The 19,298-nt window shown below is 40.4% G+C and overlaps 1 protein-coding gene across 4 annotated transcripts in view; it reads right to left on the reverse strand.

Moving 5' to 3' along the window:
* Window positions 1-19,298, reverse strand: part of PHACTR2 (phosphatase and actin regulator 2) — a 92,167-nt gene that overhangs the window by 12,012 nt on the left and 60,857 nt on the right. For all 4 annotated transcript variants that reach the window (XM_079970962.1, XM_079970964.1, XM_079970963.1 and 1 more), the window contains 4 exons: window positions 13,153-13,233; window positions 11,854-12,015; window positions 6,624-6,860; window positions 2,655-3,204 (listed from right to left, as the gene is read on the reverse strand). In XM_079970962.1, the coding sequence (XP_079827088.1) occupies window positions 2,655-3,204; window positions 6,624-6,860; window positions 11,854-12,015; window positions 13,153-13,233 (1,030 nt within the window). The remainder of the gene's footprint in view (window positions 1-2,654; window positions 3,205-6,623; window positions 6,861-11,853; window positions 12,016-13,152; window positions 13,234-19,298) is intronic.

Consider the following 19,298-nt stretch of genomic DNA (forward strand, 5'->3'; position numbering starts at 1 on the left):
GAAAAAAAAACCCCTGTAGTACTTGACATAAACACTACAGAAACATGACACTGAGGCTGTTTACATGCATGCAAACCTTAGGAAAATGAATCATAGAATCATAGAGTTGGAAGAGACCACAAGGGCCATCGAGTCCAACCCCCTGCCAAGCAGGAAACACCATCAGAGCACTCCTGACATATGGTTGTCAAGCCTCTGCTTAAAGACCTCCAAAGAAGGAGACTCCACCACACTCCTTGGCAGCAAATTCCACTGTCGAACAGCTCTTACTGTCAGGAAGTTCTTCCTAATGTTTAGGTGGAATCTTCTTTCTTGTAGTTTGGAACCATTGCTCTGTGTCCGCTTCTCTGGAGAAGCAGAAAACAACCTTTCTCCCTCCTCTATGTGACATCCTTTTATATATTTGAACATGGCTATCATATCACCCCTTAACCTCCTCTTCTCCAGGCTAAACATGCCCAGCTCCTGCTATGTTCAGACATAACACTAAGCCACAGCTTGTTTTAACTGTGGTATGTTGACCGGCAGAGTAACTGTGCCTTGTTTTGCATCATGTTAGTTTAATTTTCTAGCTGCTTTTGCTTTGCATTTCTGGAACTATGTAAGAATTAAACAGGATATTGGGTTTGGACATAACAAAAAACCATGGTTGATGCAAGCTGAGATTCATACACCAACTTCAAGCCATGGTTTCACATTCTGCTTTGCTGGCCACAAACCACTGGCTGATGTGGGTTCAAAGATACAAATAAATCACAGTTAATCTAAACAGACCATGGCACAAGCCAGGACACTATGTCAAGCCAGCAGATTTTTAGAAAACAGTAACCAGAACTTAAACCTAAAAATGAGTTGTTTCTACAAAGCACACAGAAGGGGGAAATAATAAAACAACACTATGTAGATTAGGCTAGAATCTATCATGAACCAAGACTTCTGCTTGGTGTTACAAATGGAGAAAGGAGGATACTAGAACAGTTGAGGATAAGTGTAACATAGCACATATCCAACATGTGCCTATCTATGCAGACATTATGGGAAGTATAGGTAGCTTAATTAATATATTTAGAATTCCACTTGTACACAGCTTTGGATTCCTTAAAAGGTCAGCTATTTATAAATGGATTGCAAATTTGTAGCTCAGACAAACTATGCAGATAAATTTTAAAATATGCAGATTGTGAGCAAAATAATGTAATGCCAAATAATGGTTTCTCCATCCTTTGGGCCATGCAAGCCACCCCTGGTTTGAATGTGGCTTCCAATTTTGGTTTAAAGGCAAACTGTTGTGTGTTCCCAGTTTGCCTGATTTGGATACAATAGCAAACTATGGTTTGCTGCAAACCTGGCAGTCAGGGAGAAAACTGAAGGAAAAGAGAGAGCTTGTGAGCTCCATGTTTTGGTGGACTTTCTTTCATTGAAAGTTTTTAACCAGACTTTGGGTAGCAATCTATCATGGATGCTTTAGTTGAGATTCTTGCACTGCACGAGGCTGGACTAGATGACCCTTGGGTTTCCTTCCAACTCTACAGTTCTATGGTTCTATAATCACTCCAGGGGAAAGTATTTTTCTGGGTGAAATACTTGATTAGTTTCTAAATGGCATCCTGGCCTTATGCTGCGGAATTGATTTTAAGTACATAATGAGAGTTTTATTTATGCAAGATCTGGAATACACACACACACACACATAATAATAATAATAATAATAATAATAATAATTTATAACCCGCCCATCTGACTGGGTTTCCCCAGCCACTCTGGGTGGCTTCCAACTGAATATTAAAAACAGTACAGCATCAGACATTAAAAACTTCCCTAAACTTCCCTATATATATAACTTCCCTATATATATAACTTCCCTATATATATAATCACAGATAAATAGAAAGAGCTTTAGATTAGAAAGGAACATGGCACACTTAGCCCTTTTCTAAAGGAATATTCATTTCTTTCATTGTTGCACAGCAGAGCACTAGGCAAAATGCAAGATCCTAATATCAGGTTTCAGTAAACAAGATGAAGCAAAGCTGTTTTCAAGAAGCACGGCTTGCTACTGGATAGAAGTATTACCAAGGACAGCTCCTTCTGAAATTGTCCTAAGAATGCAGTCAGCCTCAGAAATGGGGCCATGTCTACCATACTACACCATGTTGGAACAATGAAGTCATTCTAAAACAGAACTCTGAGCCTAATGATATATTCACTCAACCAGAACCATGAATTTTTTAAAAACAACTCTTAGGAATGAACAAACAATATGAATAACATGTCTCCAAATAAATGGTGAGCTGTAATTTTGGAGCCCTATTTGCAGACTTTCAAATATATATTTGAAATTCAAAGCAGTCTAACCAAGTTATTTTGTATGCTTGGCAATTTTGCTAAAGCTTTTGTTTTGAAAGTTTACTGTGTATTTTCAAAAATAAATGAATTGCATAAAATCCTGGCTCCCTCTCTTTCACTTCTGCTTGTGGTTATGAAAATATAATTAAAGAAAGAGAGAGAAAATTAGCAAAACCTTTCTGAGTTTCAAAGCATAGTTCAAACTTTAGGTATAGGAAAGCCTATCTAAATCACTCCACCATCTCCCTAAATACTACTGCAATGTTGCTCCAAGTTATCATGAGCTACCTGAGAGCATGTGGCCTTACCATTCTGTGTCTTCTCCCTCAGTATCCAGGCTATTGTCTAGGACAGCACTGCTTGAAGAGCTTTCACTATCTGCTTCAGTTTTCATGTGAAGATCGTTAGAATCTGTGCCAGGGACAGACGGAGCTAATTCAGTGCTAACTGGCACATCTTGTGTGTCTGAGAAACCAGGGGGCTGAGAGCCTGGATACAGAGATGGGATGAAGGGAGGAGGGGGTGGTGGCGGAACAGCAGGAGGGGGAGGAACAGTAGCTGTGCTTGGCTGCGTTGTGTCTCTAGCTTCAGAAATAGCAGAGAGAGGCTCTTCTGGTTTAGAGTTTTCCACCTTTGCTTCTGAGTTGCCTACTGCTGTGTTTGAGGTGGAAGAAATGTCCCCATCAGCAGATGTTCGCACCGTCACCTGCTTTCCATGCTTCTTCTTGTCTCTGGGTGTCCCTGTGCCTGTTTTGCTTGACGTCGGCTCTTTAGAGGTTTTAGGGCGAGATGATGTGGATGAAGGAGATGACGACGATGCCTTGGAAGTGTGCACTTTTTTTACGTGCGAGGAACTAGCTGAAATGGGAGAGAACATACATGTTATCATTGCAGAAATGGTTTCCTAAACACTTTTTTTTGCGGTCAACATACGTTACATTTCTGCAATGGGGTTCCACCCTATTACTGGAAAATCTGAAGCTAAACGAGCAGTATTGGCAACTCTAAAGTGTAATAAGTACATAATTATTTACAGAGCTAGTGGACACATTTGACAGTAGTCAAAACAAAATAAAAAAATTCCTTCCAGTAGCACCTTAAAGACCAACTAAGTTAGTTCTTGGTATGAGCTTTCGTATGCATGCACACGAAAGCTCATACCAAGAACTAACTTAGTTGGTCTTTAAGGTGCTACTGGAAGGAATTTTTTTATTTTGTTTTGACTATGGCAGACCAACACGGCTACCTATCTGTAACATTTGACAGTAGTTAAACAAGAGATCTGACTGCTGGTTCATGTCCTTTCTTCCTTCCCCTGCCCATCTTGTACCAGCTTTAAGCATTATATTAGCCCAGTTTGCACACCATAGTAAACTATAGTTGATTATTTACCATGATTACGCCTTGCATGAATGTTTTGCTCTTCCCCATAAGTGCATGGAGGTTAAAAAACACCAGATCCTTGGCTTAGTGTTACGTCCAAACCAGGGATATAAACGTAGGAAGGTGCCAATCACTGATTCATATTGTTGGTCCATCTAGTTCAGTATTGTCTATACTGACAGGCAGAAGCACTCCAGGGGTTCAGGCAAGACTCTTCCCTGGGACCTTCTACATGCAAAGCAGATGCTCTACTATTGAGCTATGAACGTTTCCCAAAAGGTGAGTAATGATTAGTAAGCCAAAAGCAAACCTTGGCTAGTCATCAATCATGGCTTGTCATCAATCATGCTCCATGGCTTGGAGCAAACCAAACCACAATTCTTGGTTCAGAAGCAACACTGATTTTGTTCTCCCCAGCACAAGCAGGGAGGGGCAAAGTGGATGTAACTGTCTCATGCACAGCAAGTCCTGTTTTAAGGCTTGCTATGACATGCAAACACTTCCACGGGTACCAAAATTAGCTGTGGCCAAAGCTAATGAGAGTTCTTGCTTAATCGGAATTTGAAACAATGGGTTGATGCCGGTTAACAATGATAATGTTGGAATACCTAAATGTGGTTATTATTTTTATTTATTAAATTTGTGTACTGCCCTTCATCCAAAGATCTCAGGGCAGTTCGCAGCATAAAAGGCCAGGGGTAAGAATTTCTGCAAGATTGCACAGCTTTCTCCCTGTTGCTTAGCCATAAAAAAAGGATTGGGATCAATCATCAGCCCACTGAGAGATGGAAGGAGGAGTCCAAAGAACAGTGGGAAAATTTCATCTCATGCATTCTCTGGTAAGAAAAAGTTGGACTTCTTTTTGCTTGTTTTCAGAAGTCCCCTTTCTTTCTTTTTACAACTGATAACAAAACCAATAAACTCCCTAAGCACACCACCCAACACTTTCAGATCTGATGTAAAGTGCTGCATTCCTGGGGTGCCACAAGCAGCTCAAATCCCTGCTACTGCTGAAACAAAATGCTAATCACATGCTGCCTGTTACTGTGCCTCTAAGATCAGGCGTGGGCAATTTGCCTCTGCATTTCACAGGCTTTTTCAGTGTTATCTACCATCCTTGGAAACTTAATGTTAGAAAAGGTTTCACAAACTCATTATTGCTAAGGTATTTTTGAAATATTGGGAGAGGGAGGAAATCAGAATAGAAGCAAGCAAAGAGAATCCAGCCTTCACTGTGTCTTAAGCTGCATGATTTCCAAGTCCTTGTATAAAGACTTTCAGATGCTAAACAGTGTTTGTCCCGGTCCCCCCCATTTGAAGGAAGCAGTTTCGAGGGAAGGGGATACCACTGAATGTGTACACAGTGCATGGCAGTATGCATTTGGCATTGATGTAGGCGCCTTTTTAGGGTGCTGTACACACAACGCCATCCCCATGTTGTTCCTGTCCAACCATCTGTTGATCTAAAGTACATTCTGCAGGAATGGTAACAACCCGTTTTGTGATGAGAATGCACTTCTTATGTGCTTGTGTGCGCATGTACAGATAGAGTTGCTTTTCAGGTCACTTCCTACTGGGAGAACATCTACCGATCTCTGTGCCCCTCGCCCTCACCACGTTTAACTTGTCCAGGAATGAAATAAGCAAACTTGGAATCAGTACAGCAACTTGGTTGTCACTTTCTACTACCAATATATATCCTCTGTATATCAGAACATCAATAATGCACCAGTTTTTAGCTCCTCTTTGGAAAGAATAAGAAAATGATGCCATCGCATGAAGGGGTGTACAATTACAAGTCACTATTTACAAAAGCAGGGACGCGGGTGGCGCTGTGGGTAAAACCTCAGCGCCTAGGACTTGCCGATCGTATGGTCGGCGGTTCGAATCCCCATGGCGGGGTGAGCTCCCGTCTTTCGGTCCCAGCTCCTGCCCACCTAGCAGTTCGAAAGCACCCTTAAGTGCAAGTAGATAAATAGGTACCGCTTTATAGTGGGAAGGTAAACAGCGTTTCCGTGTGCTGCGCAGGTGCTGGCTCGCTAGAGCAGCTTCGTCACACTGGCCACGTGACCCGGAAGTGTCTCTGGACAGCGGTGGCCCCTGGCCTCTTAAGCGAGATGGGCGCACAACCCCAGAGTCGGTCACGACTGGCCCGTACGGGCAGGGGTACCTTTACCTTTATTTACAAAAGCACACTTTGGAAAAACAACCACTGGGCATTTTAAAGGCTACGTGTGTACATAGCTATATCCACCAACGGCATTTGGGTAGTGGTCATTATAAAGGCGATATGCAGTCATTAACCCCACAACCCTTAGCTTCATCATATATTCTTAGTTTAGCTGTCAATACTGACCAATCCTTGGGGGGGGGGGTTTTCTTTTGGTTTTTTGTTCTTTTGTTTTCAAATCAGCCTCGCTATCCAGGAGGGCTAGAAATGTACATTTATTCTAACCAACAATTTTCAAAATTTTAATAACAGAGCATGATAACCACGAAGTTTGCTCTACACTGGGCTGTGTGTTGCCCAGCCATGCATTACAACACCCAAGTCTTATTATCGTCAGATGCAAAGCCAACAACTGCCATCTGCCTGTTTCCATGATGCTGTAGCGCTTGTTCAGCTGAATGCACACTAATGTCTGGAAGTTGCTGCTCCCTGTACTTTTAATGCCAGTGGCTGTGGCAAGGAAGTATAGCCAGTGGCATTTATTCAGCAGTAGAGTGCATTAGAAAACAAAGTCAGTGAAGAGTTAGCTACTGACAAGACACACACTGTATTAGTATTTCTGACATCGAAAGCAAGCAGTAAGCTCCACAAATCCAAAGCTGGGCACCCGTATGTTAATACCCACAGCATGCATTACGGAACGACCAACCCGTGTGTTACTCACCAGCTTCTCGGTTTGCACCGCGGCTTGTTGGCTTGGCAGGCGGTGCAGAGGCCTGCTTGGCAGGAGCCTTGCCCTTTTTTTTAGCATGTGGCACTTCGTTAGTCTTATGGCTAGTGGCAGCAGCAGTAGCATTTTTTGGAGGCATGGTTGCTTTTTTAGCTTTAGGCTTAGATTTAGGAGGTGGCGGCGGTGGGGCACGGGGTGTCGATGTTTCAGAACCTTTAGGAAGAGGTTTCTCTATGGATGAGAAAGTGAACAGAAAGCAACTGACAAACAGACGACAACTGGCAGGATGCCAAACAAACAAACAAGCAAACAAACAAACAAACACATCTCTTCAAACTGCTCCACCTCTTGAGAATCAGGAACATTTCTGATTTATTTATTTTTTTAAAGAAAGGAATTGCAGCCAGATTACATCAAGTCTGTCTAGTACATCTCCCAGGTCCATCGTGCGGCCCAGAGAGGCTCTCAAAATGCAGAAACAAGGGAACAGCTTTAAAAAAATAATTCAGTTCCCACTGAAGGAGGATAGTGTCATTACAATCATTTCAGAGATACTTCTCAAGCAACCAAAGCTCAGTTTATTCCAATTCCACAGACCATATTTGGATCTCTACCCCATTCTCAAGAGATAAACAGCATTATTATTAGAAATAATTAGTATGTAAAAACCAACAGCATGTGAGACAAGTAAATACAGTTGTGTGTGTCACATGTGACCAGGGCTGCCAAGAGACAGGTACAGGGGTTACTGAAATAACAAGATCACAGCTAGCAGGAACCCCAGACTCTGAGTTTTCATTTTTTTTAAAGCAAGGGTCTCTAGCTCTCCTAGAAAGTAAGTTATGAAGTAAATATGCAGGTACCCTTCCAAGTGACTTCTTTGAGATGAGGCAGCCTTGTTGCTCCTGCCTTTCAATGTTCATAGCCAATGAGTGAAGTAACAGCTGTAATTGACACTGGGCAACAGGAATCTCTAGGATCCTAAGGAGCCGTTGTTCTCCCCTCCTCTTTAGTACACTTTTCCAGCTTCTGTTTCATCTACTAGTCCTTGGAATCTCCAGTTTGCCCTTCCTTTCCCCCTAGAAACCAGGATGCCTCATTCTTGTGATGAGTGTGTCTGAGATCAGGTAGTTCCTAGCAGCTCTTTTCTGCAAATATCAACACACAGTAAGTATAGGTGGATGTTGAAGAATCCCCCCCCCCCAAAAAAAAAGGCAAATGTGAAAGCTCTTCAGAGGCTTAGGTAGTTTTCCCTGCATGCGCGAAAGTCCTGCCACTCATTAATAATTCACTGTATAGTTCACTTATTAATATTAATTCGATTTCTATACTGCCCTTCTTCTGAGGATCATAGAATCATAAAATCGTAGAGTTGGAAGGGAGCATGAGGATCATCTAGTCCAACCCCCTGTGATGCAGGAATATTTTACTCAAAGTGGGGCTCAAACCCACAACCCTGGGATTAAGACTCTCATGCTCTACCGACTCAGCTAGCCAACCTCAGGCTCACAGAGCAGTTTGCAATGCAAAACTACAAAAATATATACCATATTAACAAACAAAAGCAACAGTCCCCCTAGTTTAAAGGCCATGGGTTGTTGATTAACCCGAGAGATGAGGAATGTCTACTCAGAAGTATGTTTGTGTTTAATGGGGAGTACTCCCAGGTAAGTGGGTATAGGATTGCAGTCTAGGATTTGGTTTAGGGATAGCATTGAGGAAAGCAGGTGTCTTGTGCATTTAAAAGCTGTGTGGAAGGCAGAAATTAAACAAGTTAAGCCTCTTGTAGTATAGAAATACATTTACAGGGAAACCTTCACTTGTTCACATTCTGTCTGTCAGATATTTTATTATATGTGTGGCCGCTGATTTATTTTTGGACTCTGCTTCACTTGTAAAATTTACATATTAGACAAAGCATATGAAAATTTGATGCAAATCTGTGTCCTTTCTGCATGTGGGTCAGAGGGCCCAGTCCACATACAGTGGACTGGACCCAGAAAACCCTGCTGGCTCACCTAGTTAGTAGTATGTAAGCATGGTATGGAATCATGCCAATTTTGTTACTTTTTGACTCAAGTTCCCCTCTCACATTATCACTGGTAACCCCCTAAATTAACTAGCTCTTCTGCTACCAGTTCTAAGCCAAATTACAATTCTAAAATGGTATGTGCTCAGCTATTACAACATCTGTGCAGGACAGAAATCATTTATACTCAGTGTTGCTTGATACATGCTGGGTAATTTTAGTGTTTATTTCTTCTTCTTTTGAGAACATGGTATTTCTTAAAGCAGATGACAGATTTATAAAAGATTTAGGGCAAGATCACTTATACAGCATGCAGTCAATAATCATTTACCCAAAATACAAGCAGATGAAAACCTGTCAGCATGTTCTTATTATTTTGGTATAAGAGAAGTACCTCCTTCTAAACATGCCTCTTGGAGGGTTGACACCCCATCATTATTACTAATAGCAATACTCAAAATGTAGAAAGCATCTGCAAGGCGACAAACTTCGGAAGCATTTAACATTTCTAGAATTGTTTATCAGGAACAGCTTTGCTTCCAAAAACACTCTTAACTCTTTCTGTGCTCAGTGTACCAGTCTACCATGGCCTAATCATCAAGGCATTCAGCATTTCATTATTACAGTTCTGCTCATTTTCTGCTCTTGTTAAAAGTCCCATTCCTGAACATGAAAAGAAATCAGATATACAATCCCACCACTAGTTATGTATATTTAAGTCCTACTGAGATGAATATGGGCCGAGATCAATATAATCGTGAGCACATAAGAACCATGAGCAGCACTGCAGACCCGGGTTTCGTAGGAGTAGTTTTAATACTTTGTATTTATAGAGAAAAGGTTAAAACAAACAAACTCAAAAACCTCAAGCAGGCAAAGGGCACATAAACCTATTTGCTACAACATAGACCAAGTGAAAAAAACCACCCATCTTCATGCATATATCATGTGAAAAGTCACTTGTATTTTAATATATTCTCAGGAGAATATGTTCTATTTGTAGCTAGCAACTTTTTTTTGCAGGAAATGCACTTGTTTCTTATTTCACATGGCTAGAAAGAATCCTGGATTAGGCTGCTAGGTTTGTTTGACAAACACACAGCATTTGCCTTTTAAGATTTCAGGCACAGCCTTCATTCATTTCAGTGAGACTGCAAGGAGCTCCTTCATAACGATAAGATACAGATGAGCAACAAGACCTCATAAATGCACATATGTATGCAATCACATACTTTATCAATTAATCTTGAATTGCCACCAAACTTTATCCCTGTATTCATAAATCACCAATGTTTATTAGGATGCACCTATTAGCATGCATAGAAAAAAAATTAACCACCCCTTCTGTTACCCTGACTGCATGTACAACAGGGAGGTGATACAGTGTTGTCTGTAGTTATCTTGAATATGCACCGTCAAAGAGAAATCTGTCATGTTTCTTCATCCATGGAAATGTATAGTTAAAAATGTTTAAAACTGCCTTGAGGGGTCAGACCTAAAGTTCAGTACAATCCAGCACTGTTACCTATGGCAGCAAGCAAATTTCTCTGGGAGGGCTATAAGCAGGGCATGGAAGCAATGACTTTCTCCCCTAGATTTTTTACCAGGATTTGGTATTCAGAAGTGAACCATCTTTGATCACAGCAGTTTGAGTTAGCTTTTATGGAAAATGGGTACTGACTATTCATAACTATTATATTTGAGAAAGCAATGTTGTGATTACCAGAAATATTCTATTTCTGCTATGGAGTGCTTGAAGCTATGAAATACACCAGTCATGGGAAACAGTTAGATGCAGCAATGCATGTAAATAAGCAATCACTGCCTTCTTTCCCTCTGCAAGATTTAGGAATTCTTTGCATGAGTATTACTTGTCCGATGGATCTCTCAAGTATCTGGAGTTATCCCTCAAAAATGCAAAACTTTTGCCCATGGAAAGACATCATGGTTGGATCTCCTGATTTCTCTGTATTGAGTTAAACGACTGGCAGAAGGGAGGCTCTAATTTTGATCAGACTAACAGCATTCCAGAATGATCAATTTGCTTTGTTGTGAAAAATATACAGGTAACCCATTGCTCCAATCAAAATAGAAGCCTCCAGTCTTCTGTCAGACTACAATCAGAAATGCCAGGAGTTTTTGATGTTTCTTTGTCATTTGGCCCCAAGACTACATGAAGCAAAGTTCCATTAATTGTAATAAATTGTAAGCTAAATACAGCCTCCATGTCCAGTAGCAGTATTTCTCTGAATACCAGGTGATAGAGGCAAACATCACAAGATGGCTAGCATCTTCACTTTCTGCTTGTGGGCTTCTGGTCAACCACTGTGGAAAATCAGAGTGCCAAGCAGCATGGACTTTTTTCCTGATACAGAATGGCTGTTCTTATGTTCTTACTGATTTTCTCACATAGAAAGCAAATAACAACCTGGTGGCATGCACAGTACTTGTAGTGCCAGCTATAGAACAGCAGGGCACCCACTAAAAAAAAAGATGTTTCCATTAGGATATTGTGTATTTGTGTAGATAGAAGTGCCTGGTGTGCTCTGGTCCATGGGGTCACAAAGAGTCGGACACGACTAAATGACTAAACAACAACATTGTGTATTTTCCTTTGCAGAAAAAGTTCATAAATCAACTTTTGGTGGTGGTGGTGAGCTTCTGTTAAAATAGAACTAATATTTGTTCACCATCATCTTGTAGTCTGTAACTGTTCCATTCTATATAAATGCTTTTGTATGATGTACATCCTGCCCTCCTTTGAAGGAGCTCAGGGTGGTACACAAGCCCCCCACACTACACCTGCTCTAATGTTAGCCTCACAACTTTGGGATGGAGGTTAAGCCAAGATTCAGTGAATGGCCTTCTCGTGCAATTCTAATTGCCTCTCATTAAGCCACAGACAAGGTTCCATTCATGTCTGGTAAAACAAAAACCTGCTCCTCTTCCACACCTACCACCTTTTCCTCCACTTCCAATGGGACCAACTTTATGTTCCATTTTAAATTTGTATTTCTGATTGAAAAGATGCCACTTAAAAAGATTAACTGCCATCTTGTTTCTGCAAAGCCTATCTCTACATTGGCTTCCTTGTTGCTATAGGCAGAGTCATTTTCAGTATAACCGTTCACATAAACCATCTACTCATGTTTTTAAAATGAAAAATGAATCCAGATGAGTTGCATTTTAAATTACCCTTTTTGCCATCTTTTCTCTCTTCTGTAGCTGGTGGTGCTTTTGCTGATGTGGAGCTATTCTCTTCTGCGGTCTTTGTGACATTTTCTCCCTGTATGGCATCTTCAGTGATAACTATCGTGTGGCCATTTGAGGTTTCATAATTTACTGTTATCTCTCCATCTGAAATAAATGATAACAAAGTTATTGCCTTACACTGACAATGTATGTAAGCGCTTCCCATTTACAGGGTTGCAGCATACAGCAATGAGCCGCACACTTGATGTACATAAAATGTGATGAAGCTATATTGGAAAGGGAGGAAGGAATCTACATTAACAAGCGCTTGAATGCCTAGAATACAGTGGTACCTCGGGCTAAGAACTTAATTCGTTCCGGAGGTCCATTCTTAACCTGAAACTGTTCTTAACCTGAGGTACCACTTTAGCTAATGGGGCCTCCCGCTGCCACTGCGTGATTTCTGTTCTCATTCTGAAGCAAAGTTCTTAACCCGAGGTACTATTTCTGGGTTAGGAGAGTCTGTAACCTGAAGCGTCTGTAACCCGAGGTACCACTGTACTTACATTACCAGAACACTAATTATCACCTAATATTTAGCCCTTCCTAGTCAACCTGAGCAAGCCAATGTGCACACAACACCTTTCCCCAAAATAAAAGGCCCCAACATGTTGTAACATTGCCTCATAGAGGAGTTGCTTCATCCCTTTGATCATTTTGGTTGCTCTTTCCTGCACCTCTTCCAGCTCTATATCTTTTGAGAGGTGTGGCGACCAGAACTATACACAGAATTTCAAGTGTGGTCGCCCCATAGATTTCTGTAGCAGCATTATTATGTTATCAACAGTTTTATTGTGAGTACTTGACACCCTCTTTGGGGCATGCCAAGCAGTCTTTGAAGCATGTCTTCCATCCCTTGGCATCTAGACTCAACAAAACAATACTTAGATGCATGGCAGACTCCCCCACCCCAGCCCAGCCACCTGACACAAATACTTGGATTCAAGTACACTCCCATGTTCTCTCCTGAATATACCTTGCTATTCAGTTCACTTTCCCAAACAATGAGACACAAATGACAGACTGAATTATGGTTTGTGCGTATAATGGAGGACCCAGGGGTTTTACCACAAGCGGGTTATGAGTCTGGCTTGAAAGTTTGTGTCCCTGCCGTAATACTAAAGGCTGTATCAGTCATGTCACAGAGTTTCAAAACAATGATAGTAGCAACAGAAAAATAATGCTAATCATTTAAATGGTATACAAAAGTTATTAGCAGCTGCCTATATTAATTGCCATCACCTTGTTCAGTTATTTCCTTCAGGACACCCCTTCTTATCAACTCCTCTCTGCTTTGCCTTGTTGATATCTTTCTTTCCAGCACTTCAAAAAAGAAACAGACAAAATGTAGACATTAATTCACTGAAAATCAATTATAGCAATTATATATATATTTTTAAAGCCAGAAAAATATTAAAAAGAACAAAAGCAAAGACCTTAGCCTTTGTCTTCAGCAATAGCTTTTCAAAATATTGTTGTTAGAAAGAAAAGGAGCACTGTACAAGTCGGCGACGCTGTTTGATCTTTTGTTAACAAGTGCAGCTACATTTTTTTTATTAGTAACAAGAATAGCAATGAACCTCCAGAACAGAAATATATTATGCAAATTTGTAATGGTGCAGTCACACTCACATACTCTGTTAAGGCATTGTTTTGTATGACAGGCAATCATTCTTCCCATCCAAGTTTTGGATGAAATACAATGTAGCCCTAAGGCGAGTGTTCTGTCAGTGCAAGGATTTCTTCTTGTGTAATGGAATGTTTCCCTCCTCTCCTGCCCCTCAGGTTTCCCCAGGCCTCTATAAAAGAGATGGGGCAGGAGAGATAGAGAAAGTCCTGCTGCCCAAGTGGAAATCCCAGTGCTGACAGGAATTCTTTGTAAAACACCACCCTGGAAGTGGGAAAATGTATCTCTTCTTATATAAAGCTATGCATGTCATAGTTCCTGGAAACATGAGTGCACAAAATGTTGCATAACTTACAGCCTGATATATCAGGAAATCCCCTTGTACAGAAACCACTGGCTAGTCATCTGAGAGCACATGCTATGATGAATACAAAGAGCGACCTTCAAAGTGGGGTCTCCAACCTGTATATAATGGCTGCCTTTCAGCTTCCTTCACGTGGTTCAGGTTGGGGAAGAGCCATAACTCGGTGGAAAAGCTTTTAGGTCCCAGGTTCAATCCCAGGCATCTCTAGGTAGGGCTCAGAGAGAACCATGTCTGAAATCCCAGAGGGCGACTGGCTCTGTCAGAATACATAAAACTGAGCAATATGGACCAATAGTCCTACTTAGTGTCAGGCAGCTTCCTTCAGTCTGAAGACTTCCAGTTTCGGCCAGGTCTTACTGGCTACTGTACAAGGGGACTTTCCATAACTTCTTGGATGCTGTGATGCAAGTTACTATGTAACTTTCTGTGCACGCATATTTTGCAGTTTCCAAGAAGTATACCATAAGCTGCTTTGTTTGCTTATAAAACTTATCTCTGCTGCCAGAAAGATGCAGAAACACAAACAAATAATCCTTGAAGGTAAACTGGTACTTCTGAGCATCTGTGGCTCCAATGGAATACAATGCAATACTTGCACAAGGAAAGTGCACATTATCCAAGAAATCCCTAAGTTGCAGAAAATCAGAGGTCCCTGATTGTCAACCAAGGCAGATCTGCAGCCATGCTTCACAGACCACATCTATCTAAGACCACAATAATGGAATCCCAAAGAACCACAATTCATTCTTTGAGACTAGAATACCCAGTGGATTTAAGTGTGGCATATCATCCCTGGCTTGCCAATTGTTCATACTGACTTTCTGAAGCATTTGCTAATACCCTGTCCTTTAAAAATATACTGTATTTTTCGCTCCATAAGACGCACCAGACCACAAGATGCACCTAGTTTTTGGAGGAGGAAAACAAGAAAAAAAATATTCTGAATCCCAGAAGCCAGAACAGCAAGAGGGATCACTGCGCAGCGAAAGCAGCGATCCCTCTTGCTGTTCTGGCTTCTGGGATAGCTGTGCAGCCTGCATTCGCTCCACAAGACGCACACATTTCCCCTTACTTTTTAGGAGGGAAAAAGTGAGTCTTATAGAGCAAAAAATACGGTAATTGTTAAGTCTATCTTCTGAATGTGACCCTTAAAATGTTTGCTTCTTCCACTTGTTTAATCCTTCCCCCCTTTCAACTCCCATTGCTGGGAGAGAATTAAGCATTTTACTTTCCTCAAGTGTTATCTATAAGCTAGGTCAGGTGGAGTCCCTTCCTCTTGCCATTTCTACCATCAGTCCTGCCATCCACACTTCCAATCTCTGTGTATTCATCATCTGCCTCACAATGCAGCATTTTTGGGATTTAACTATGGCTCAGATTTATCTGCTCCCTTAAGCCACTATCTCCTCCTTACTCAGAACAGGACACCAGTGAACCAGACAGACATTAAGCGATTAAACAAGCAGAATATTTCCGTATCAGGCCCCGAGCAGGCACACTTGGCTTGTGGAGCTACAGCTATCCTATCTGTCCTGCTTATTGCTACAAGTCATCATTTTTTCATGTCTCTTGCTTGGTCTGTTTCTCTTCATCTTCCCTTTTCTTTAGCTTCTTTGTATGCATGGAATGTTCCTCCTGCTAAAATCCTATATGCCTCCTTTCTTATTTCAAAAAGCATGTAAAAACCAATCCTTTTTGCTTTGCCTCCTTAATTTTTACCTTCTATATTTTGCTTCATTTTTTTAAAGGCAAAGTAGTAATTACCAACTTTAGCAGCATGCAGATTTAAGAACGTTCCACACTGCCTTAAGCAAATTACAACTCCTTCTGCACAGTCACATATTGTTCACCACCAACATGTTCTCTTCCTTTGCCTCTGCCTGGTTTCAGTATGAGCCAATTGGATATAGACCTGCTGTTTTTAGTTTTTGCAAAGTATTAAATATTCTTTAAATCAGGAATGGAGAACCTGTGACTGTCCATATGTTCAAACAAAATCTGGAGGGCCAAAGCTTCCCCATCCCACCTTTAAACACAATGGCCTTGATCCAAAGAACTTTGTGCAAAGCAGCAGGTCACTTGCATGATGCCGCCTGCCTCTTTGGAAAAAAGAAACCCCCTCAAAAATAGATGTATAAATATATTCAGTTGCAGATGTTTTCAGTTATAAATGTATTAAGTCACAGGCAATACTTTAAGAGCACAAAATAGCCTTTTCTTTATTATTGCATTCACAAAATATGGCTTGTTTTGCAAAAATAAATAAAAAATATTACTTAAAAAAATCATGGAAAATATTGCAGTTCAACAGATACAATGTACTTCAGCTTTATAGGCGACATTCTCTTCTAATATACAGATGCACCCTAGGTTTTGTTTTCACATCCTCTTTTCCAATCACATACCTCTTTATAGAAATATACATATATAACAAAAGAAATAAATGCAGAATGTTTATGATCATGTTTGATCTCAGGAAGTCAGTGAGAGACAAGTCAGTTTTCCTACTTTGTAGAGAAGCTTATTCATGAATATACGTAATCAGATAACATATTGCAGCACCTCCATATGCAACTGTATTTTCTTAAGCTGCTAGATAAAAGGTGTTGAATTCCTTAATCATCAGTTTGGGGTGCTTTATTGTCCTATATTCATTGGGTTTCTAAGCAACCCTCCTCACCCCATTTTTCGCTTTTTCTGAACACCAGGGCTTGAACCACCTTCATGCTGCTCTGATAATGCTGCTCTAATCTGGCAGGGCTAATCATGCGCTTGGAAGGTAGTGTCTTAATAAGGACCACTGCCAGCCCGGGACATCCCATTGCTGACAACCCCCTCTATTTGGTGGGGGAGGGAAATGAGTTTGCCAGAAAATTCTGAGTTCAAAAATTTCCTGGAAATTAGGGTAATTCACATTGGGGATGGGGACGGGACTGAATTTGCATTGGAAAACTTTCTGATGCCCTAGATCTTTCTGTTATGTTTGCCAAAAGACTATGTAATTTGTGATTTTGGTAAGATACCCATATTACTGCATTTGAATTATGGAAGAATATATTGTCCAGATATCTGTGCAAGTGTATCTGCTTTTAAATAGCTGTAGGCATTCATGTGCTGAAGTTTCTAAAGTGTTGCATGTTTTTATGACTAAGTTAATAAATAATATTTTTGTGCACATTTTTGTAACTTGTATATTGGTTATATATATTCGCCCAGAAAATGTTTGGAATACAGTATTTATAAATATATTTGTACGTATCGATAGGAACACTATAGTTTTGGAGTGTTTGTTACAAAGGTACTGTACATATGTCAGTCGTCTGCTTGTTACAGAAAGACCCTAAAGGAGATTTACTGAAATGTGTAGGGCAACTAATATGTATTTATCGCCATCTTAAGACATTATTCTGAGTCAGACCATTGGCTGCTCTGAGCTCTGAGTTTGTCTAGTTTGAAGAATGATAGCTCTCTAATGTTTCTCTCAGCAGAAATATTCCCAACTCTGCTGCTATTTTTATTTTAACACTTATAGGGTGCCTAACATTTTTCTAAACGCTGTACAGATATTTTAAAAAAAGATAAGACAGCTTGTAGCCGGCAAGCAGGGACTAACAGACATGATGCAAAAAAGAAAATGGAATGGAGAGTGAAGAGGGAAAGCAAGCAAATTCAGGAAGTTGGAACAGTGTGATCTTTCTAGCAAATGGGGGGGGGGAGCAAGCTCTTTGCAGCTGCTTCTTCTCTAGCTAATTGATAGAGAAACTTTAGTCTTTGTATAGTTAGAAAGTTGATACTACAGAGGGTGATACTACAGAGGGTGCGGTCTCCCAGTGGCCCTTGTTCAGATGGCGATGGCAGAGATCAAAGTGTGCTTCCCTTCAGTTGTGTAATCCCAGTGGCTTGAACCTGGGAATGTCTGCTTCAAACCACATGCTCTTCCACTGACCTATGGCCACTTGACACAAGTTCCTGCAAAATACTCTCAGCACAAATTGTTCATATCAAGCTCTAAAATGTTACTTTTGGGCATCTAATCTTAAATTCTACTTCCTCAGTTTCTGATGACTTAAAACATTTATACACCTCACTCATTACGCTCATGCTTCAGTCTAATTGTGGCTTCTTTAAAGCAAAACGTTACAGGGGATAGATGTGGTAATTTAAACATCTGAATTACACCTCACAGACAAGACAGTCTTGTCTTGTCTCACACATTATAATTCACCCCCATTAGCACGCATAGCACTCAAGATTATTCCATAAACAAAAAGACAGGTACTTGCTCTCAAGAAATGTATGGCCTACCACAGAAGGAAGAGAAGGGAAGAGAAAATGTAGGAAGGAAATGTGAGCATGTAGATTTACTTACACCTGAAACTTGATTACAGTAAAGATTATGGGATTAATCCACATGTCTCAGGGAAAAGATGGGCTCTGGAAGATGAGAGAGAGTGCCCTATAGAAGATGGGAGTTCTAGGCACAGCTGGCAGAAAGAGAGCCACAAAGTCCATCTGCCTTAGGTGACCTTTGTAGCACAAAACACTTTCGATGGATTCTGTGAGGGATGCAGCAGAGTTCACTTTATCCTGAAGTGATGTGAAATGTCACTTTGAGCAGAAGATTCTAGGGGGAAGTAAGGAGCATGGTTTTTCTGTCTGAAGTTTTTCCACGTAAGATGAATAAAGATGAATAAAGATGATGATGCTGTAATTATACTTGGGTTTTTTATATTATTAATAGAATATTTTGCTTCAGCTAATTAATGTCTCTTGCTGGCAGTGTTATAGTCAAAACACCAGAGCTGAACTGTGCTCATTTCCTCCTTCCCACTGTATCACAGCAGCAGCCACCCATCAATTTAAATTCTCCATGAACAAGAGCAGAAGCATTAGATTTATTAATGGTATGGAACCAAATCTGAACTATGCATAAGGAACAAAAAGTACAGCAAGGAGGCTGTCTAAATACCAGGCACTTTGCATTTATTAAGGCATACTTGTATTTTGATTATATAAAATAGATGGAATCTGAAGCAGAGTAAATGAGACAGCGTAGGCAAAGGTCAAATAATATTGGAGAGATTTAGTGCTTGATAATTTGCCAAAGTGTTCCATCTTATCTTTTTAAAAGTTATGCAGACACATTTCTGTAAGAAACAGTGATTTACTGTTTTGCTATTAAAACTTAAATTAAGAAACATAAAATCAAACGCTTCAACAACACACACTGAAACCATCTGCTTCATTTCAGAATCAAGACAGCTACGAATATCATTCTGTTGCATTTTAAATAAATGTCATTTTAGAAGTTCAGAGTTCTTCAAGATTTTTCATCTGAGTTAATTGTTTAAAAAGCACTGGGAGAAAATGGAATTACTTCTGGGAAAGTTATGGAAC

The sequence above is a fragment of the Podarcis cretensis genome, assembly GCF_951804945.1.
Source record: "Podarcis cretensis genome assembly, chromosome: 3".
NCBI classification, from domain to species: Eukaryota; Metazoa; Chordata; class Lepidosauria; order Squamata; family Lacertidae; genus Podarcis; species Podarcis cretensis.